Source organism: Vicugna pacos, chromosome 4 (assembly GCF_048564905.1).
Source record: "Vicugna pacos chromosome 4, VicPac4, whole genome shotgun sequence".
Lineage (NCBI taxonomy): Eukaryota > Metazoa > Chordata > Mammalia > Artiodactyla > Camelidae > Vicugna > Vicugna pacos.
The window spans coordinates 52574826-52594895 of NC_132990.1; the positions used below are offsets into that span (position 1 = coordinate 52574826).

The 20070-nt window shown below is 40.6% G+C and overlaps 2 protein-coding genes and 1 long non-coding RNA gene across 5 annotated transcripts in view; 2 read left to right on the plus strand and 1 right to left on the minus strand.

The window, feature by feature from the left end:
- Nucleotides 1-20070, plus strand: part of PLPPR1 (phospholipid phosphatase related 1) — a 505983-nt gene that overhangs the window by 43300 nt on the left and 442613 nt on the right. The gene's annotated exons all lie outside the window — the stretch shown is intronic.
- Nucleotides 5209-19676, minus strand: LOC140696105 (uncharacterized). Its single transcript, XR_012072130.1, has 3 exons — nucleotides 19559-19676; nucleotides 13170-13362; nucleotides 5209-5362 (listed from the first exon to the last, which is right to left on the minus strand). It is a non-coding gene; the product is annotated as an uncharacterized lncRNA (long non-coding RNA).
- LOC102545548 (etoposide-induced protein 2.4 homolog) lies at nucleotides 6926-8539 on the plus strand. 2 transcript variants are annotated; one of them, XM_072959818.1, is made up of 2 exons: nucleotides 6926-7819; nucleotides 7932-8539. In XM_072959818.1, exons 1-2 carry the CDS (start codon nucleotides 7149-7151, stop codon nucleotides 8047-8049), a joined length of 789 nt encoding a protein of 262 aa, XP_072815919.1. In that variant the 5' UTR covers nucleotides 6926-7148; the 3' UTR covers nucleotides 8050-8539. The 2 variants fall into 2 exon arrangements, with proteins under 2 accessions (XP_072815919.1, XP_072815918.1); XM_072959817.1 differs by having other exon boundaries at nucleotides 6926-8539.

A 20070-nucleotide genomic window follows, 5' to 3' on the forward strand; every position in this document is an offset into this window, starting at 1 on the left:
CTGGATTACAGCGTACTTGGCAAGGGTATCAATAGAAGGTGGAGGAAACTGATTGATTAAGGAGGGCCTGGCATGCTGTTCTAGGAAGTCAGGATTTTATCTAGAGGGCAAGTGGGAACCACTGGTGGGTTTTTGTCAGGGGACTTGACACAAGCATATTTGTATTTAGGAGGGTCATGGAGGGAAGATACGGAAACAGAGATGGAGGCAAGACAGGAAGCAGGGAGATACACTCATGCTATTGCAGTAAATCAGTAGTTCTCAAATCAGTAGGTGTGTCAGAGCCTTCCAGAGAGCTTGTTAAAACACAGTCAGCTGGGGCCCACCCCAGAGTGTCTGACAGAGCGGGTCTGGGGCGGGGCCTGAGAACTTGCATTTCCAAACAGTTCTCAGGTGATGCTGATGTTACTGGTCTGGGACCCCCACTTTGAGAGCTATGAGAGCTACTGTTGTAGAGAAATAGTGATTATTTCAATCAAGGCTGTGACAAGTTAGGGATGGGGGACACATTTTGGAAGTATTTAAGAGGTTGCACTTGATGGTGTTGATGATGAGGTGGAGGGAAGTGAGGAGGAGGAGGGCCTTGAGCTGGGTGACTGGCGGGCAAGATGCCATCCATGCACTGGGGCCTCAGGGGAAGCAGAATCCTGACAAGTGCCAACCTCTCAGGATTGATGCTTTTTGTTTTACCTCATTTTGAGGGTTTCTTTTTAAAGATGACTCCATTTTTCCACTTCAGTGGCTTCTACATTTCCGAGTATTATGGGAGTGTTTTAGGAGGCTCTCTCAATAAATTAAGTGGTTTCTGTGGATGGTTTTATGCTACCAAGTAGGAATGTGTAGGGGAGAGGAATTCCAGGATCATCAATGAACGAGGCTGTCTATTGGAGGGGGTGTGTGGGGGGCTCCATTGTATTCTTTTCTCCTTGTCCCCTGCGGTGCTGTGGTTACAGCGGCAGTGGGAAATACTCCACACAGATTCTCCCGGTCAGCAACAGTGATGAGTATTATCACTCAGCAACCACGTAAGTTGTTCACCATTTAAAAAAGTGATTACCAATAATTTACTGTTCCAATATGGTATAATTGAAATAGTGCTTGAAAATGAATCAGAAGTGGAAATTGTCAGTGGGAATCGGAGTCAGCAGCAGCAGAATTTGCCTGTGTTTGCAACCAAGCAGGAAGCCCCCTGTTCATCTTGGCTTTGAGAGAAGAACATAAATACACTGCCTGGTAAACTCTCAGGCTAAGGATTGGCCAGCAGACAGAGAAGCTCTTTTCACACAGTCAGTTCCACCAGAGGCACCTCTGTGACTGCGAATGAGAAAGAATGTGCTCGTGGAAAGATGCTTGCCGGCCAAGCTGCTCGTAATTCATGCTCCAGCAACACTATGCCTGGAGGAAGAGGAATGAAACATTTATGAAAATAGCTCTTTCCTAGCTGTACGTCATGTTTATCAAAGGCAAGAAGGCAGAAAAGCAGGAATCATCTCCCAGGAAAGGCCATGCTCGTTTTGATTTGTTTGTTTGTGTCTTTAGAACTAGCCTGCCTGTCTGAGGTTTTGAAAGTGAACCCACGGAGTGGTTCATATCCTTGACTACTGTTTCACTGTAACTCAAATCATCCTCCTGAACTACCCACAAGGGCAGAAGAGCGTGAACTTAATCTCTAGAGAGTGGAGGTGTAGCCTTACGTGTCCTCATTGGAAGCGAGAAATTTCTTTGCAATGTCACTTTTAACCTTAAAGAAAAAAGCATGCACATTTTGCATTCTATCCCATGATATCCCCACATTTGTTGTAACAGTAACAATCATCTTACACTCCCATTGGAAGCATAAAATTGAAGACACTCTCCCTGGGTGACACTAAGGTGATTTAACATTCTGTAAGTCTTCCTGCCACTCTTTAAGCAATTTAGAAGCGTTTTCTGAAATTCACGATCATTTGATCCAAGGAGAAGGGCACAGTGGTTCACTACAAGAAGTAGAACCCAACTTTGGTCAGAAAATAATGAGGTCTCTTATGAATAAGAACAGTGATTTAATCAGGCTTGCCTGGTGCTCACACAGTTTTGCTGACATTTTTTTCCTACAAGTAATTTGAACAATGCTCCAGCTTTCTGGAGTTATCAGAGTGTGTGGAGAGACCACTGGGTTGGCAAATGAAGGTCTGTCTTGAACCAGCCTCATGCCCTCAGAAAGCACTTTGCCTTCACTTCCTCACCCATAAAATGATAAGGTTAGACCCAGTGATCTCTGAAATCAACTCTGGCTACCAAATCCTCACTTCCAGAAGAGGGAACAGTGTTCACTATCTGTAGGCACTGACTATACAAATCCTTGGTGAAAACAGTTGGGGGAAAAAAGCAGTGTTGAGAGTTCAAATTGAAGCTGTATTTTCTTCCCTCTTGAATGATGTGGCTCAGGTATAGGGCTTAGATAATATTTATTCTTCAAACACATATTTTACTACAAAGGTTTCATTAGTGCCAGGTGCTCTTCTAAGTTCTTTACAAATGCTGCCTCATTCAGCGCTCATGTTCTCATGATGGGGTCGGGGCTTTTGCAGTGCCCATTTTACAGTTGAGAAAACTGAAGCATGAAGGGGTTCAATCACTTGTCCAAAGTCACAGCTGGTAAGAGCAGGGACAGGTTTTAAAGCCAGGCAGTCTGGCTCCGAGTTCGTGCTCCTCACCGCCAGACTGTGCTATCTCTCTGTGTCATAATAGAGATTACACAATCTTCCCTGTAGCCAGGTTAGGCTGCAAATTGTGCCATGGTATCTATGCTCATGGCATGAAGATGACTAAGATTTGGCCCCTACCTTCTTGGAGTGCACAGTTCAGTGGAGGAGAGAGACACATGAACAGCCAAGTAGAGTGGGATGCTTGCAGAGGCATCTGTGAAGAGCTGCAGGAGGTGGAGGAGGGGGTGATCTGTCTGGTTAGGGGAAGATGGGGGCAAGGTGACGGACGCAAGGAAGGCTTTGAAGGAAATGTGGACTAAGAATCTTAGGATGCTAACGGATTTATCAGTGACAGAAGGGAGCATGGGTGCGTCTAGATGGGAATTCCAGCCAGAGGGAACAGTGTGCACAGAGTATAGTAAGGGTAGCAAGTAAGTGGATACAAAGCTTAAGGATTCCCACCCGAGTTGAGCATTTCCTGGAAATGTGAGTTAACACTTCTGTCTTATTTAAACTTTTTTACACTGAGCATGTACTTCTTTTATAAAACCCAAGATAAAGCTATGTTATTTTAAGGTACAATTGTTCACTTTTAAAAATATCAACCTTTCTGTGTTCTTTTAGAGAAATCAAAGAAACATTATGTGCTTGACTTCTTTTAAAATATGTGCTTTGAAATCAAATCCAAGCCCTGCCATGCAGTAGCTGTATGTCCCTGACTTTTCTGGGCTTCAGTTTACCTTTCTTGAAATTGGGGATGGTCATAACTACTCTGCTGGCTTGATGGAAAAAAAAAAAGGAGACAATGAACATAAAATATGAAATAGCTACCACAGCTTGACACATGACTGCCATCAATAAATATTATTTCCCATCCCCTCACCTTTTAAAAGTTTCCCCACGTGTGTTGGGTCAAATCTTGGATAATTTACTTAAAAGGCTGGTGAATGCTGAGAGCATAGCTTCGTGGCCACAGCTGAACTTGTCCTTGTAGCCACTCAGCTCCTGTGGTATCAAGATGGATGATCAGCAGGAGCTTGAGATGCAGATATCTTGGGTAGATCCTAATTAGCTTTCTCAGCTTGGAATAGCTCGTGGTCAAACCCTGACATACAGCCAAGAGCACTTCTCCCAGCACTGGAGAACTCTCCTGAACCTCATGCAAAGCAGTGACAGGAGAACCATCTAACCCGATGCCTGTGCACGCCTCTCAGCTTTCTCCCCAACAGCAACCCAGGGATGCTGTTCTATTGCCTCTTCACAAGGCTGCATTGCAGAAACATGCATTTGATTTCCTATTTGTAATTATCCACCTATTTTTCTTTACAGTTATTTTCCAATATGCTCTTAGGAAAGACTGATAGGGCCCAAGCCATCCTCAGGGGAACTAGTCTATAGCCGCCTCCTGCAGTCCTCTTCCCCATAAGCTCTTCTCCACCCGGCAGCCTGAGTGATCTTTACGAAAGCCTCGCCCTGCTTAAAGCACTCCAGTGGCTTCCCACACATTAGAAGAAAATCTGAACACTTTACCCTGCCTTATGAAGCTCTTCCCAAGTTCCGTTAGCATTGTCATTTGAGAAATTGGAGTAGGACAGTGGCCATTTTTTTAAAATCCTGTACTATAATAAAATACAGAAGTTATTTTGCTCCCAGAGTAAAGATGTTTTTATGAAATGACACCTTTCTCTTGAAGAGTCTGTTCTTAAGTTGGAGAAGCAGAATGAAGCTCTAGACAGAGACAGAAAAACACATACACACATTTCTTTGACATAAAATTGCTTGCAAGTTCCCGTTAGGATGGCCTTATAGAAGATCAGCGTTTAGAATATGTCACCAAAGTGCAGTTGTGACTGCAGTCAGATGTGTGTTTGTGAAACCAGATGCAGAGGGCTGTATAGGTCATCCAGAGAACTGCCAGGAACAAAAAACTGCTTTGTATTTTAGCTGATATGTTGTGAATTGTGATCTTTAAACTGTGAAGCATCCATTGAGTTCTTACTGTATTTGACGTAGGGAAATTGATCCTATGGGGCAGTGGAAGGGACTGTGTCCAAAAGATGGATAGGTGCTTTCCTGACGGCATTTATGGTTAAGGAGAGAGAAGATAAAGGTGCACCATAAACAGTTTGAGAGCAACTATAGAGAAGGGAGGCTAGACATTTCAGGGCAACTAGCACAGACCTAGTGTGTGTGTGTTGAGGGGTAAAGATAGGTGGGGACAGATGGCATGCTGCTGGGAAAAGATTCTCACAAGAGGCGAGTTTTGAGCTGGGACTTAAACCCAGTTCAGATGGTTGTAAATGACAAGGAGGTGATCTGAGGCAGAGGTAATGGCTTGAGCAAAGATAGTGAGAAGGATCCTAGGGAGAAAGTATAGGAGAAAACTCAGAAAGACAGAAGCTGGGTGTGTGTGTGTGTAGGGGGTGTGTGTTGGCAAAAAAAGTTGTGCTTTCACAAGCCACTGTCAAATATCTAGATAAGGATGATCATTATGGAAACAAATTGAAAGGTACGAGAAGTCTCCTGGTACTTAAAAACAAGCGGATTCCTTTGGGATTTGAGTATCTTGCAATATAATGCCTGGGAAAGAGGTTCTAAGTTGCTTGCTGAATCATTCATTCCTCGCAGTACATAGTTGGGTGCTCTGTTCCAGGCATCAGGTTAGGTGCTCCATCCTAAAATATCACATAAACACAAACCTGCTTTTGGAATGAGGAATGGTACCAAAGACGAACGAATGCATACCCACCCTACCGTTGGTAGTAATGCAGCCTTTCCCAGAATAACATGGTGGCTGTGTGAATAAGGAAGAAAGATATATTTTAGAGAGCTTCCCTCCCTCTTTTGGAAGATGGGGACCACACCTGCCAAATCTGGCACCACGTGATCACTGCTCCCCAGCAGACATGCACACGAACAACTGACTTAGCCATGCGGGGTGATTTCAAAACCGACAGCAATTTCTGGTCATCAGATTTCAGCTCTCAGTGCCTGTGGCAACCCTGTGCTAATTCCTTCAATATTTTTAGTAACCTGTAGTTGCAAGTACAAAGCTGTTAATAGCCAGAGTGTAAAGGACAGATTTTATGACCCCTGGAAACAAAATAGTGCACTTCAGTTTTTGAAGAATCAAGTCGAACTTTTTTTAGAGAATATTCTTTCTTAGGCTATGCTTAATTAACCTGTAATATGTCACCAAATGACTTGGAAGAAGTAAAATGCGATTTTTTGGTCCATTGTATTTAGCTCATTAATGAGTGGTCCTCATCATTTAATGGTATGAGCTGTTAATTTATAACCCAGATCATTTTCTGCTCCCTCAGCATTCTTTTTTATTAAAATAATATTTTTTTCTAAGAAAAATATCTAACGAACACATTCACACGTGAAAAGAAATACTGGACGTGGGTACTGGTTATTTTATTTTTCCTCAAATTCCTTAATTCAAGTGGAAAATTATTATAAAAAACTCACATAAATAAATATAATTATACCAGCAACTATGAAAAGAACTAAGTGACACCAGGTCTTCTCTGTCACCTTGAATGACATACTCTGAATGATCTTTCCTTCAGGTTAGAGGAAGTGTTTGGCCTCATGACAAAACTCATCATTCTAATTAACCACAAACTAATGCATGGGGATATTGTTTTAAACTGTGGCTGAGTGCTTGCAGCAAATTTCCCCCTTTTGATCTCTGGGAGTCCCCAGGTTAGTGTGTCTACAACCCTTGTGGAATAGGCTCGGGTGTAGGAGAGTGTGGGAAGGTCAGTATGCATCATTTATTTCCCTGGTGCTCATCGACCCCCTAATCGGGCCTAATGATAGAAAACTGCAATGTTAAAACAGTATTAGGTTAGCTGGCTCTGACATAGCCTTTCCCAGCCTTGCATGAAAATGCCTATGAGGATGCAAAGAAAACCCTAAAGCTACATCATACCACCTAAGAAAACTGAAGGGAAAAGCTTGTTAACAGAGGGTAGCTTAAGAAATACTCCCTCATCTTCCCTTTTCTGGCACACCCATGCCTTACCTTATGAAACAGACCCTATTTGAAAACAGAAAACAGAAAAAAAGAAAAATACTGCGATTCTTCCTACTTACCATCTTCCCTGTCTTAGGGACCCACTGTTTGGTCTTTTTTTCTTCATAGTTGATGATTTTAAGATGACAAAAATATAGATTTTTTATACAAAAGGGTTAACAAAAAACCTTCATTGAGCGGCCCCGTGCGGCCTGGGCATGCCCAGTGCGGGCACAGCGGCTCCGGCCCTGGGAGCGCCCCGGCGGGAGCGGGCGGCCGGGCGCAGAGGGGCGCGGAAGAGCCGAACGGGCCCGCTTTGGGCAAGAGGCGGGCCCGGAGCCGGAGCCGCGGCGGCGGCGAAGCTGCCGGGTCCTTCATGATGGAAGACTGGGGGACGCATCTCTCTCTGTGTAGTTGGTAGTTTGGGTGGTGAAGAGATGGCTGACAGTGTCAAAACCTTTCTGCAGGACCTTGCCAGGGGGATCAAAGACTCCATCTGGGGAATTTGTACCATCTCAAAGCTAGATGCTCGAATTCAGCAAAAGAGGGAGGAGCAGCGTCGAAGAATGGCAAGCAGTGTCCTGGCTCAGAGGAGAGCGCAGAGTATAGAGAGGAAGCAAGAGAGTGAACCACGTATTGTTAGTAGAATTTTTCAGTGCTGCGCTTGGAATGGTGGAGTATTCTGGTTGAGCCTCCTCTTGTTTTATCGAGTGTTTATTCCTGTGCTTCAGTCGGTAACGGCCCAAATTATTGGTGACCCATCACTCCATGGGGATGTTTGGTCGTGGCTGGAGTTCCTCCTCACGTCAATTTTCAGTGCTCTTTGGGTGCTCCCCCTGTTTGTGCTTAGCAAAGTTGTGAACGCGATTTGGTTTCAGGACATAGCTGATCTGGCATTTGAGGTGTCAGGGAGGAAGCCTCACCCATTCCCTAGTGTCAGCAAAATCATTGCTGACATGCTCTTCAACCTTTTGCTGCAGGCTCTTTTCCTCCTCCAGGGGATGTTTGTGAGTCTCTTTCCCATCCATCTTGTCGGTCAGCTGGTTAGTCTCCTGCATATGTCTCTTCTCTACTCACTATACTGCTTTGAATATCGTTGGTTCAATAAAGGAATTGAAATGCACCAGCGGTTGTCAAACATAGAAAGGAACTGGCCTTACTACTTTGGCTTTGGTCTGCCCTTGGCTTTCCTCACAGCAATGCAGTCCTCCTACATCGTCAGTGGCTGCCTCTTCTCTATCCTCTTTCCTTTATTCATTATCAGCGCCAATGAAGCAAAGACTCCTGGCAACGCGTACCTTTTCCAGTTGCGCCTCTTCTCCTTGGTGGTTTTTTTAAGCAACAGACTCTTCCACAAGACGGTCTACCTGCAGTCTGCCCTGAGTAGCTCAACTTCTGCCGAGAAGTTCCCCTCGCCGCACCCATCTCCTGCCAAACTGAAGGCTGCTGCGGGCCACTGAGTCGCCTGCCATCCAGAGGGGATGGGGGGGATTGCAAGGACGCTGTGGCAGCTCCTCTCCGTGTTCACCTCCCCCGCCAGGGAAGGCAGAACCCACTCTGTCAAGGGCCCTGTGCACATTCCCTTCTCTCTGAGGAACCCTGATTTTTGTCTCTGGTGCACGTAAGGCAGAAACTTCCTGATACCAGTATGGATTTTAAACACCAGTGAGTCTGAAAGGACCACAGGTTTTTCTGCAGCTCTTTTCTAGCATTTGCCAGCCCCCCCGTGCCTGGACTGGTTTGAATACTTTTTCTCCCTGTGCCGTTTACCCTCCCACTTCCTGCCTTCCACCCACCACCCTGGGATGAATGGATTTTTGTAATTCTAGCTGTTGTATTTTGTGGATCTGTTATTTTTGTTTTTCTGTGAAGCACATATATTGGATGCGGGGGGTAAAGGAGAATCTATTGCTCCTGGTCACTCCCTTTATAGCCATCACTGTCTTGTTTCTTGTAGCTCAGGTTAGATTTTGGTCTCTTGCTCCACTGCAAAAAAACAAGCCTGAAGAGATGGGACAGGCAGAAGGACCTCGCAGCCAGATCTGCGGGGTTTTGAGGAGTGATTTTTCTTTCTTCCCCTTGAAGGGGAAAAAGCTGTTTTTCACTGGTACCTTTAAAGTTCCCCAACTATAGGGTGGTACCAGTTTTGGACAAGTGCCACTGCAACACAGAAAGCTCAGAGAACCTGAACTTGTAACCTCTGGAGGTCTGAACTTCACTGTTGGCCACTGCCGGGTCTGTCTGGTGTTTCAAGGGAATATTGGGTGCTGCAAATAGGAACTGAAGGGGTAAACGTATTAAACCCATTACATCTGTAAAAAAAAAAAAAACCTTCATTGACACAAAAGGTTACTAGAAAACAACTGAGTTGGAGGAAGGCGGTGGGTGCTGGCAGCAGCACATGAAAAGAAACCCACACTTAAACACGGACCAACAAAGTTTCTGAATGAGGAGAAAATAAATTCTTATGTATTTAGCCTCCCCCTCTTACCCCCAAAGAAAGGAAGAGAAAAAGAAAATCCAATGATCTCAGGTTTTCCCTTTATCATTGAATGTCAGAGGACAGTGGAACAACAGGTACAGAATTATGAGGGGAAGAGGTTATGACCAAAAAATTTTGGGATTAACAGATACACATTACTATATATAGAATAGATAAACAACAAGGATTTCCTGTATAGCACTGGGAACTATGTTCAATTTCTTGTAATAATATATAATAGAAAAGAATCTGAAAAAAAAGGTATGTATATGTATAACTGAATCACTTTGCTATATATCTGAAACTAACATTGTAAATCAACTACACTTCAATAAAAAAACAAACAAACAAAAAAAACGAAAAAGAGACAATAGGGAAAAAAAGCGATCTTCCATGTGGTGGAGTAAAAAAAAAGCAAAATAAAATTAATGTAGTCAAAGACTCAGAAAATATTCCACTTCTTAACTAATGTTTGAAGGCATATTCTAAATGACACATAGATGAAGCAAAAATAGGGAATTTGCAGTGACAAATTAAACAGAAAACACAACTGGTTGGCAAATCAGATAGTCTGCATAAAATCACAAAGTGCAAGTCTGAGCCCAATTTGTTTTAACATCCGCAGACAAACTAAGAGCACAGACAAACTGTTTTTACAGCAACTCCACATAGGTTTGTGTTCCAAATAAGACCACTGATTATTCCAGTAACTAGCAGAGTTATACATTCTGGCCAGTTCCTGCCTGGACCACACTTACTTCCATCCTGAAACTCTGTGACTAACAACCAGCCTCGAAAACCCTGAAGTTCTCCTTAACCTTGTCTTGGCATTTGGAGACCCTGCTGAGTCTTCCTCAAGGTGGCTCTCTTTTCTGTTCTGAAAGTTTAATAAAACCCAGTTTTCCATGATCACTAGGCTTCTCCAGTGTCTTTATGGAGATATGAAAAATCTGGTAATGAGCACTGGAGCATATTAAGCACAGAAAATCAGATGACAAAACTGAACGCAAATGTCAAAACAGTTTTCGTGAAAACAAGTATACTTAAGGTAAAAAGAGTAACAGATGAAAAATAGAAAGAATAGAAAGTTAGATGATTAGAAAAGTGGTGGTTTTTAAAATTATGCTAAATATTTTATTTTAAATATGGTGGGCTTTAAATACAGTTATTCATTTTGGTTTTTATGGCTAGTGAAATGAAAATTTAAAATGTTTTGAAATGTAAATGTAGCTAATGGAATTACAAGCAGATCAGTGCTTCCAAAATACTCATGAAGATCTAGTAAAGCCACATTCCAGGGATAATAAAGAATAAAAATGGATAAAACTTTCCATCAACAGATGAATATATAAAGAAGATGTGTGTATATATATATGTATATATATACACACACACACAATGGAATACTATTTAGCCATAAAAACAACATTTGAAATAACATAGATGGACCTGGAGGGTATTATGCTTAGTGAAATACATTAGCTTGAGAAAGACAAAAGTGTATAGTGTCACTTATATGTGGAATCTAAACAAAGAGACAAATGAATATTATAACAAAAAATCTCCCTACTAGGAAACTAAGGGTCTCAGACTGCATATAAAAATATAATCTAATTATTTGTGTCTATCTAGAAACTGGCTTATTAAAGTTGAAAGAAGAAAAATAGGCAAAAAATACTTTGCAAATAAAAATAGTTTGTAATATTATCAGATAATTTAAATATTTGATAAAAATGTTACTTTTATTGATAAATAGTATTTTTACAAAAAAAATTTTAGCCATCATAATATTTTATGTGTTGGATAGAAATGATTAAAGCAATAGGGAAATTTGATTTTTTCCCCATTAGATTGGCAAAGATTTGAAAGATACTTAATACTTAGTTTTAATACCCAGTGATATGCCTATGAATAGATAGGAACTCTCAATGTTTATGTGACAGTAGAACTTGGAATCAACTTTTACAAGATTGTTTGGCAATATCTATAAAGAGCCTGAATCGTCTGTATACATGTTGACCCATAAATTCCACCTCTAGCAAGTTCCTTCAAAGCAAATAATTGGAGAACTTAGCAGAGGTGAACATACAGGATATACATTGTGAAGTTATGTATGTGGTAGAAGAAAAGGAGCAGCCGTCTCACTCTAACATAGAGGGCTGGTTAAATAAAGTGTAGAACATCCATATCATGAAATATAATGCAGTCATTGACAACAATGATAAAGAATTATCATTGCCTTAGACAAATATTGGGCAATAGAACCAGGACTTAATTTCTTAGAAACTGGACCAGATAAATGTATGGGTTTTTTTTGGCATGGAAAGAAATGCACAATATATTATTAAATGAAAATAAGGTTTATGCCATATAAAATATGTAATTCAGTGGTGTCTCTCTGTGTGTGTGTGTGTACATAGAAAAGAAGACTAGAAAGATAGATACCAAAAAGCAGGTTATCTCTGGGTAATGAAAGTAGGGTGGCTTTCACTTTCTTCTGTAAGCTTTATATATTGTATGATTTTTAAAATAATGAGAATCTTTTACTTTAATAATCCATAAAACACTATATGACTTTTTCCTTTAAAGAAGCCCTTTCTGAAGGTCATGAAAGGGATACTTGAAAACATGTACAGACATTCCACATTCTTCAATGGGAAGTTACATCAAATGATATCAATTGTTTTCCAAATTTTGAGGAAAACTTTGCAAAAGAGTGATAATTTTAGGAGAGTGTTTCCCAATAACATATTAAAATGTTTTAAAAATCAAAATGTGGAAAAAAAGAGTGCCAGTAAGAGACATATCCATGGACTAGAAGGAAGAGTCCTAAAACAGACTCATGTGATAAAAGTTACATTTAAAGTCAGTGGGAAAAGGATGAATGTATCACAAATCATGCTAGACAGCAGGCTAAATAATTCAGAGAAAAGGTACCTTATACCACATCAAAATACATTCCATCCACATTAGGGGTAAATGTTTAAAAAGAACTGAAGAAAATAAGATATAGAATAAGTAAATAAATATGGAAGAACTGAAGTGAGTATAGGAGACGATCTAGCTATCTATCATGTGGAGGTACGAAAATCTAAGTATGTCATCATAGGCAGAAACCATAAAATTTAAGATGGAAAGATTTAGTACATAAAGAGCAAACTGTGCTCTCATCAGAAACACCATAAATAAAATAAAAGTGGTATTGATTTTGTAATCTCTGTTTTCTAATTTTTCTACAAAGAGAATGGCACTTGGTGGTCTGTAAGAGGACCAAATGTACACATGATGACCGAGAGGCAGACAGAGCATGGAGGTTAAAGGGATTTGGGTGCCATGTCTGGGTACCAACCTCTGTTCCAATCCTGGAATACTTATTATGTGACATTTAACCTAACCTCTCTTACCTCAGCTTCCTGATTTTTGTAATGATGACAGAACCTACCTTAAAGTTGTATGGATTCAATGTGTAAATAAATATGAGTTGCTCTTTATAATAATGCCTACTCTATAGTGAGTACTCTAAGTGATAGCTGTTATTCTCTAAGACCTTCCTAGTTCCAACATGCTGCAATCCTGTGGAGGACTGGAGAGTAAACAGGAACTAGGAACAAACTACTCCTTTCCCAGTGGAATAACTGATTACAAAAGAGGGCAACAGATCCTTAACAAATTGTGCTTTTAGCTCAAGGTACAGGAGAAGCCTGTAGGTCTAGGCACTGGTCAAATATGACCAGTTGACAGGGCTAACATTACATTACTAACTTAGAAGAGGAAACAGAACAAGAAACAGCATGTCTCCTGTATTATCTGCAGGAGCAAACCAAATGTATAAAATCATAGCACAAGATGTATAGAGGTGGGAGGGAGTAGGTGAGGAGAAAAGTTCTCTTTGTTTGTTCTAACACATGGACAGTAAATGCGATTCCAATTTCCCCTAATTTTCTTCTCTACATGAAAGCTGAAAGTCTGGATATACCTGCTACAAATGATGCCTTTTCTCAACTTAGTCTTTGATTTCCTGTTTGACTCTGTGGCAATGTTGATGAGCGGCTTCATTGTTTCTCCATGGTTGCCCACATGACACACACCTACCAGAGCGGTGATGCAAATAATAGATGTGCCGAGGAGAGGACTGGTAATTGTAAACCCGCCACGTACCCACATGATATCTGCACCAGGGAAAAGAGAAGTAGCAATTAACTGAAATACAGCTGTTTTGAAGTCGATTGGGAAGAAGCATGACCAAAATACATACTGGGTTTAAAATCTCCCCCTTTTTTCTTTTAAAATTATTGTATTCTTTTCCTAGTACAAAAGCAACATATGGTAATTGTACAGAAAAAAGGAAATGTAGACAAGAAAAATACCATTATCTATAATCTCAACTCCCAATCTTGTAGAGGATTAAAGAATGAATAGGAATAGGGAACAATTTGGTGGATATCCCTCAGATATTTGATCTTTTTTGCAAAAATGTAGTTAAATGATATTTGGTGTTTTATACTTCTTTTTCACTTAATATATTGCAAATATGAAGCAACAGAATTATAAAACACTTATGAACCAAATTTTAATAGCCACATAAAATTCTTTTATAAAATATATTATAAATATCATAATTTATTTTACCTAGTTCCTGATTTTGGATATTTAGATTACCTCTGTCCCATGACTATTGTCAAATAGAAACCTTGGGCCATGAGTAAAGTCCTTAGTGTAAATTCTTAGAAATTAAATTGCTAGTTCAAAGTTTGTATATATTTCAAGGAACTTGATACTTTGCCAAATTGCTCTGAAGAAAGATATGATCTATTTATGATTTGCATTTATATAGCAGCTTGTATAAGAATGCCTAATTCTCCTTATCTTTGGCAATTCTAGGTATTGCAATTATTGTTTATCTTTTCATTCTGATTGGACTAGTCTTGCCCTCACAAAGTAGCAGCGATGAAGACTGACCCACAAAGCCTGAAATATTTACTCTCTGGCCTTTTAAAGAAAAAGCTTGCTGACCCTTGAACTGTGCTTTTTAAATTTTAATGTACAGATGACTCATCTGGGGGTCTTGTTAAAGTGCAGACTCTAAGTCAGTGGGCCTGCGATGGGGCCTGAGATTCTGCTTTCTGCTTCTAGGTGATCCTCAATTTGCTGGTCTGTGGACCACACATTGGATAGCAAGAGTCTAGAACAGTGCTGCCCAGTAGAAATACAGTGTGAGCCACAAATGAAAATGGTATATATGATTTTATTATTTATTCTTGTTTTTATTTTTTTTATTGAAGTATAGTCAATTACAGTGTGTCAGTTTCTAGTATGCAGCATAATGTCCCAGTCATGCATATACATACATATATTCATTTTCATTAAAGGTTATTACAAGATATTGAGTATAGTTCCCTGTGCTATACAGAAACATTTGTTTTTTGTCTATTTTCATATATAGTGGTTAACATTTGCAAATCTCAAACTCCCAACTTTATCCTTTACCACCCTGTTTCCCCTGGTAATTGTAGGATTATTTACTATGTCTGGGAGTCTGTTTCTGTTTTGTAGATGAGTTCATTAGTATCTTCTTTTTTCTTTTTAGATTCCATATATGAGTGATATCATATGATATTTTTCTTTCTGTTTTTGGCTTATTTCACTTAGAATGACGATCTCCAGGTCCATCTGTGTTGCTGAAAATGGCGTTATTTTATTCCTTTTGATTGCTGAGTAGTATTCCATTGTGTAAATATACCACAACTTCTTTATCCAGTATGATCTGTATATGATTTAAAATTTTCCAGTAGCCACATTGAAATTTTTTGTAAAAAGTAAAGTTAATTTTAGTAATCTATTTTATGTAACCCAGTGCACCCAAACTATTATCATTGAAACATCTACCTAATTTTCAGGGTATTAAGGAGATATTTTCATCCTCTCTCTTTTTTTTTTAAGTCTGAAGTCCAAGTGCTCAATTGCTACATGTGACTAGTGGCTACCAAATTGGATAGTGTAGTCTATAGCTTAACTGGCGGCTGGAGTGGTGGGAGACTTTGGATTTACTTAAGTATGAAGGCAATAGAGAGATGGGACTAAGGAAAAAGGTGCCAAGTACGACTTAACTCCCTTCAGAATTTTGCTCATGGCTGAGCATGTTAACCTCTTCCTCTTTACTTTGCCCTGGGATGCAGGGCAATTCTATAGCTTACTTATAGGTAAATGATGTGTTTAATGGACTGAGTTCGTACACTGTTATTTATAATATTATTATAGAAAAATGTGATATACATTTGAATCTTCAAATACTTCTGTTAAGAAAGAGGATATATTCCAACGATGCACTGCATTATCACGATCTTTAAGTTTTTTAATTCTTCTACTGTTGAGCTGAGAAGGGTCCCGAGCAGTGGAATAAGGGCAGTTTCCATGAAATGGGGAGAATTCTAGGGCTGGACCAAGGGGAGTTTTAGTTCTGGGTTACCAGTCTGTGGAGACAACATGGCAGGAAGAAACATGCTAGGTGGAGTTTAGAAAACTAAGCCAGAAGATCAAGCACCAGTCAAGGCCAGATTGATGAGTTAGTTGGGCTGGAAGTGGGAGGGAAAATGGAGAATGAAGATTGGGTTGGCAAAAAGGAGAGAGTTACAATGGGATAGCCAGAGGCAGGATGGGGTACTGATAGGTTGGAGGGGAGTTTGTTTTAATAATCTACTCTGATTATCCTGCTGCCCTTTCCCTTTGAATGAGAAGGGAGAATACAAAGAAGAGTAGCAGACATAACAATAAGAACGAGGGATGGGAGTCTGTTCCAAAATGTGGATGCCTTGCTTGCTCTGCTTTGGTCACAGAATTGAAGTCAAGGTTTTAAGTGAAAACATAGTTCTTGGTTTGAAGAACCTGGTTACATAACTTTAGGCAGGGATGTGGCTGGTTGGAAAGAGGGAAGAGAATTTGGACAGAGCGAGAATACCTATTATTGAGGGGAACTGGAAGGTATATTTGTTTCTTATTGCTGCTGTAACAAATGACCACCAATGGAGTGGCTTAAAACAACACTCATTTATTATCTGATGGTTCTGGAGGTCAGAGTGTGAAATGAATCTTATGGGGCTAAAATTGAAGTGTCAGGTGGGCTGTGTTCCTTCTGGAGGCTCCAGAGGAGGATCTGTTTTCTTGCCTTTTTCTAGCTGTTAGATGTCAACTGCATTCCTTGGCTTGTGGTGCCTTCCTCCATCTGCCGAGATATCAGTGCAACCATTGCTGTTGTCCTCACATCTCCTTCTTCTGACTCTGATCCTCTTGCCTTCTTCTGATAAGCACCCTTTTGATTACATTGAGCCTACATGGGTAATCAAGGATAATTTCCCCATCTCAAGATCTTTGACTTAATCACAACTTAAATCCCTTTAACTAGTTAAGGTAACATAGTCACAGGTTCTGGGTATTAGGTTGTGGACATCTTTGGGAGCCAGTAGTCAGCCTGCCACAAGGCGTCAGCACTGAATCTGTCTCAGTTATTGGTCCTCTGGTCAGTGTTACAGACTTGTGTCTGGGTCTCAAGGAGGGAGCCTACAACAGGGGACTTAAACTCAGAAGCCTACAGGAGTCAGGCAGGTAATGACAACATGAGATGTGGAGTGTCAGACAACAGGGAGTGGTGAGGACTGAGCATGAACTGGAGACTCTGTGCCTGTCTAAAAGGGGACAAGACGTTAATTCAACTCCAGCCACCTCCAGGTACTAGGTGGGCATATAGGTACAGGATTACCAGATTTGAGTTTTTAAGAGAAGATTGAAAATGAGGATACTATACTATGATGTGCTGGTGTTTAACAACAAAAAAGTGTGTGCCTTTGTATACATATATATGCAAATAAATATACATATATAATATGTATTATAAATTTTGCTGATATAAAGAACATATAGTAGCATGCAACTATTTACAATAGCCAAGACATGGAAACAGCCTGAATGTCCATCAACAGATGACTGGATAAAGAAGATATGATATATTTATACAATGGAATACTACTCAGCCATAAAAACTGACAACATAATGCCATTTGCAGCACCATGGATGTCCCTGGAGAATGTCATTCTAAGTGAAGTAAGCCAGGAAGAGAAAGAAAAATACCATATGAGATCGCTCGTATGTGGAATCTAAAAAAAAAACAACCCACAAATAAAAGCAGAAACAGACTCATAGACATAGAATACAAACTTGTGGTTGCCAAGGGGGTGGGGGGTGGGAAGGGACAGACTGGGATTTCAAAATGTAGAATAGATAAACAAGATTATACTGTATAGCACAGGGAAATATATACAAGATCTTGTGGTAGCTCACAGCGAAAAAAAATGTGACAATGAATATATATATGTTCATATATAACTGAAAAATTGTGCTCTACACTGGCATTTGACACAACATTGTAAAATGACTATAATTCAATAAGAAAAGTTACAAAAGAGAATATATAGTAGCATGCAATTTGCAAATACCCACGACATTTAACATACTATGTGTGACTTGCTATTTCTTCCCAAATCCACCTTCAGGTTTTATAATTTTATTATCAACAATAGGGTAAAAAAATAAGACTATGAATAAAAGCTTGATTATGAATATAATTCTGACATATGTCTTTGTTTCAGTTTTGTCTGGCTTGTTACAGTACATGAAGATATTAACTAACAATCCTAAATACACTTGTTCATCAGTGATATGAGTGACTTCTGGATTGCATAATAATTTTTAAATACTGAAAGAACATTTTTTCAATTTTGGTGCTATTCATAGTATAAAGACTACAGGCAGAATACACTTTAAAGTTTTATCTGCATAATATTAACATTTCCCTCCATTACATTCTTAAGTCTAGATAATCAACAAACAATGAACCAAGACTTGGTCTGAAATATTTACCTATTTCCATGCTGTTGATAATCTCATCATGGCTTATTTCAAGCCACCAAGGGATGTTACAGAATGTGGGAAGGGCTGAGCATTCTATTGGGTGGCATCTCCACCCCACAGATGCAACTGATGTAAATAACTTCAAGAGCATAGTAAATTTTAATAATATAATTAAGAAGTGATGACTTTTGAGTATTTTTTCCCTTAAAATTTTCATTTTTAATAGGTTTATTGAGATATAATCTACATACCATAAAATTCACTCTTTACATATTTATGTGTTCATTTAAGTTTAATGAATTTTAGTACATTTTCTGAACTGTACACCCATCACCAAAATCTAATTATTGCCTTTGTTTTCAATATAATTTATTTAGGTATATGTTTATATAGTTTAAATTTTAATAATAGCTGTGTTTAACAACTGCTCACAGAATTGTTGAAAATGTAACATTCAGTTCTCACAAGCATCTCTTTGGCCCATCAGTGATTTTCTGTGAAATCTCCTGGTTTTAAAATGTTAGCTCAATGCAAAAAACAAAAACGTGGTAGGTCCAAAGAAACACACATGTAACATAGATTGGCTGACAGGCTGTCATGTTGTGGTCTCTATAACAGAAGCAGTAATGCTAAGTGTTTTGCAAGGGAGTTGCTGGGAGCCTGGGCTCACAGCTTCCCAGGCCTTCTGCCTGTGGGTGGCAACAGCACATGTGTGGGATTCTCCACCTCTAGGATGCAGAACTGGGGACAGTTTGGGTAGCTGCTGGGCCAGGGCCACTGTGCTGGCCTCCACTGGTAACCCCTTCATGGTGGGAGGTGGAGGGGCTGTGGTGAGGGGTCTCTATCCAGCTTCTCACTGTGAGAGAGGCCTTGAGGGAGGCAGAGCAGGGGAGGAGGAAAAACGGAAACTGCCGTGTGGAGGCTGAGACACTTGTGAGGTAGTCTGTTTGGGAATCTTAAAATCATATGGGGAGATTTTTGTGGGGAAGAATCTAGAAGTCCTGAACTTGTTGGTGAGGACGTGTTAAAGTCACATTAGATCTGGAGGGGACCTTATAGAGAAAGACCATGTATTTTACATTCCAAATTGGGACACTTTTGAGAGTAAAAGGGAATGTTATTAATAAGATAGCCAGGGCAAAAGATGTGAGTTGGAATTGTCCTAGATGAACCGGGTAGATATGATCACTCTGCTTATAAAAGATCTAATCCAGCAGTTCTTGGCGAGGATGTGTGACAGGCCATGCGGAAAATTTTCCAAAATAAACATGCTGTTGGGAATAGGGGGAGAGTGAGGTGGAGAGGGCAGTTATTTACCAGAATTCGGTGACAGGAAGGGTGTGTAGTTTATAACAGCTCTCCAGGTGGTGTCTTGTCCCCTCGACCCTGAGACCCACACTGAGCATCACAGAGGTATGAGGGTCACAAGGTGGCAGAGGCAGGACTAGAACCCAGAGGCTAACCCTGCACTTGGCGTGGAGAAGGTGATGGTTGCGTGTTTACTGATGGACTGTCTGATGGAACTCGCCTGTCTTGGTTTCTAGTTCTGTCTGTTCCTGGAGCAAAGCTGCTTCAGTGCGCGTGCGCAGACTCCAGGGGGCGGGGAGGGGGCGGCGCTCCCATGGTCCTCTAGGCGGTTCTCTCCTCAGGCTGCGACCTGTTTGCGTCCCTGTGACTCACCTGTGTAAGTTCCTGAGAAGGACAAAAGCCCACCCCGCAGGGCCAGCCTGCCTTTGTTAGAAATTGCTTTGCTCACAGAGACTCTGCTTGTCCTGGTAGCCCCGTGACTGCGAGGTGCTGCGGGGAAAGACGGCGGGGGAGAGCGGGAGGTGGAAGCAGAGGGCGGGAAGCCTGCGTCTTCCGGCCGCAGTCTAACGGCCCACGCGATGCCGGGCCGCCGGCGAGGCAGGCGCCATGTTTCCTGGGTCTAGTCTGTCAGAAAACAATATGGCACAGATGTTGCTGAATTTTTTAT

Bases quoted from the DNA above. Each gene is read 5' to 3' on its own strand.
- LOC102545548 (XM_072959817.1), top strand. From the start codon at position 7,149: ATGGCTGACAGTGTCAAAACCTTTCTGCAGGACCTTGCCAGGGGGATC.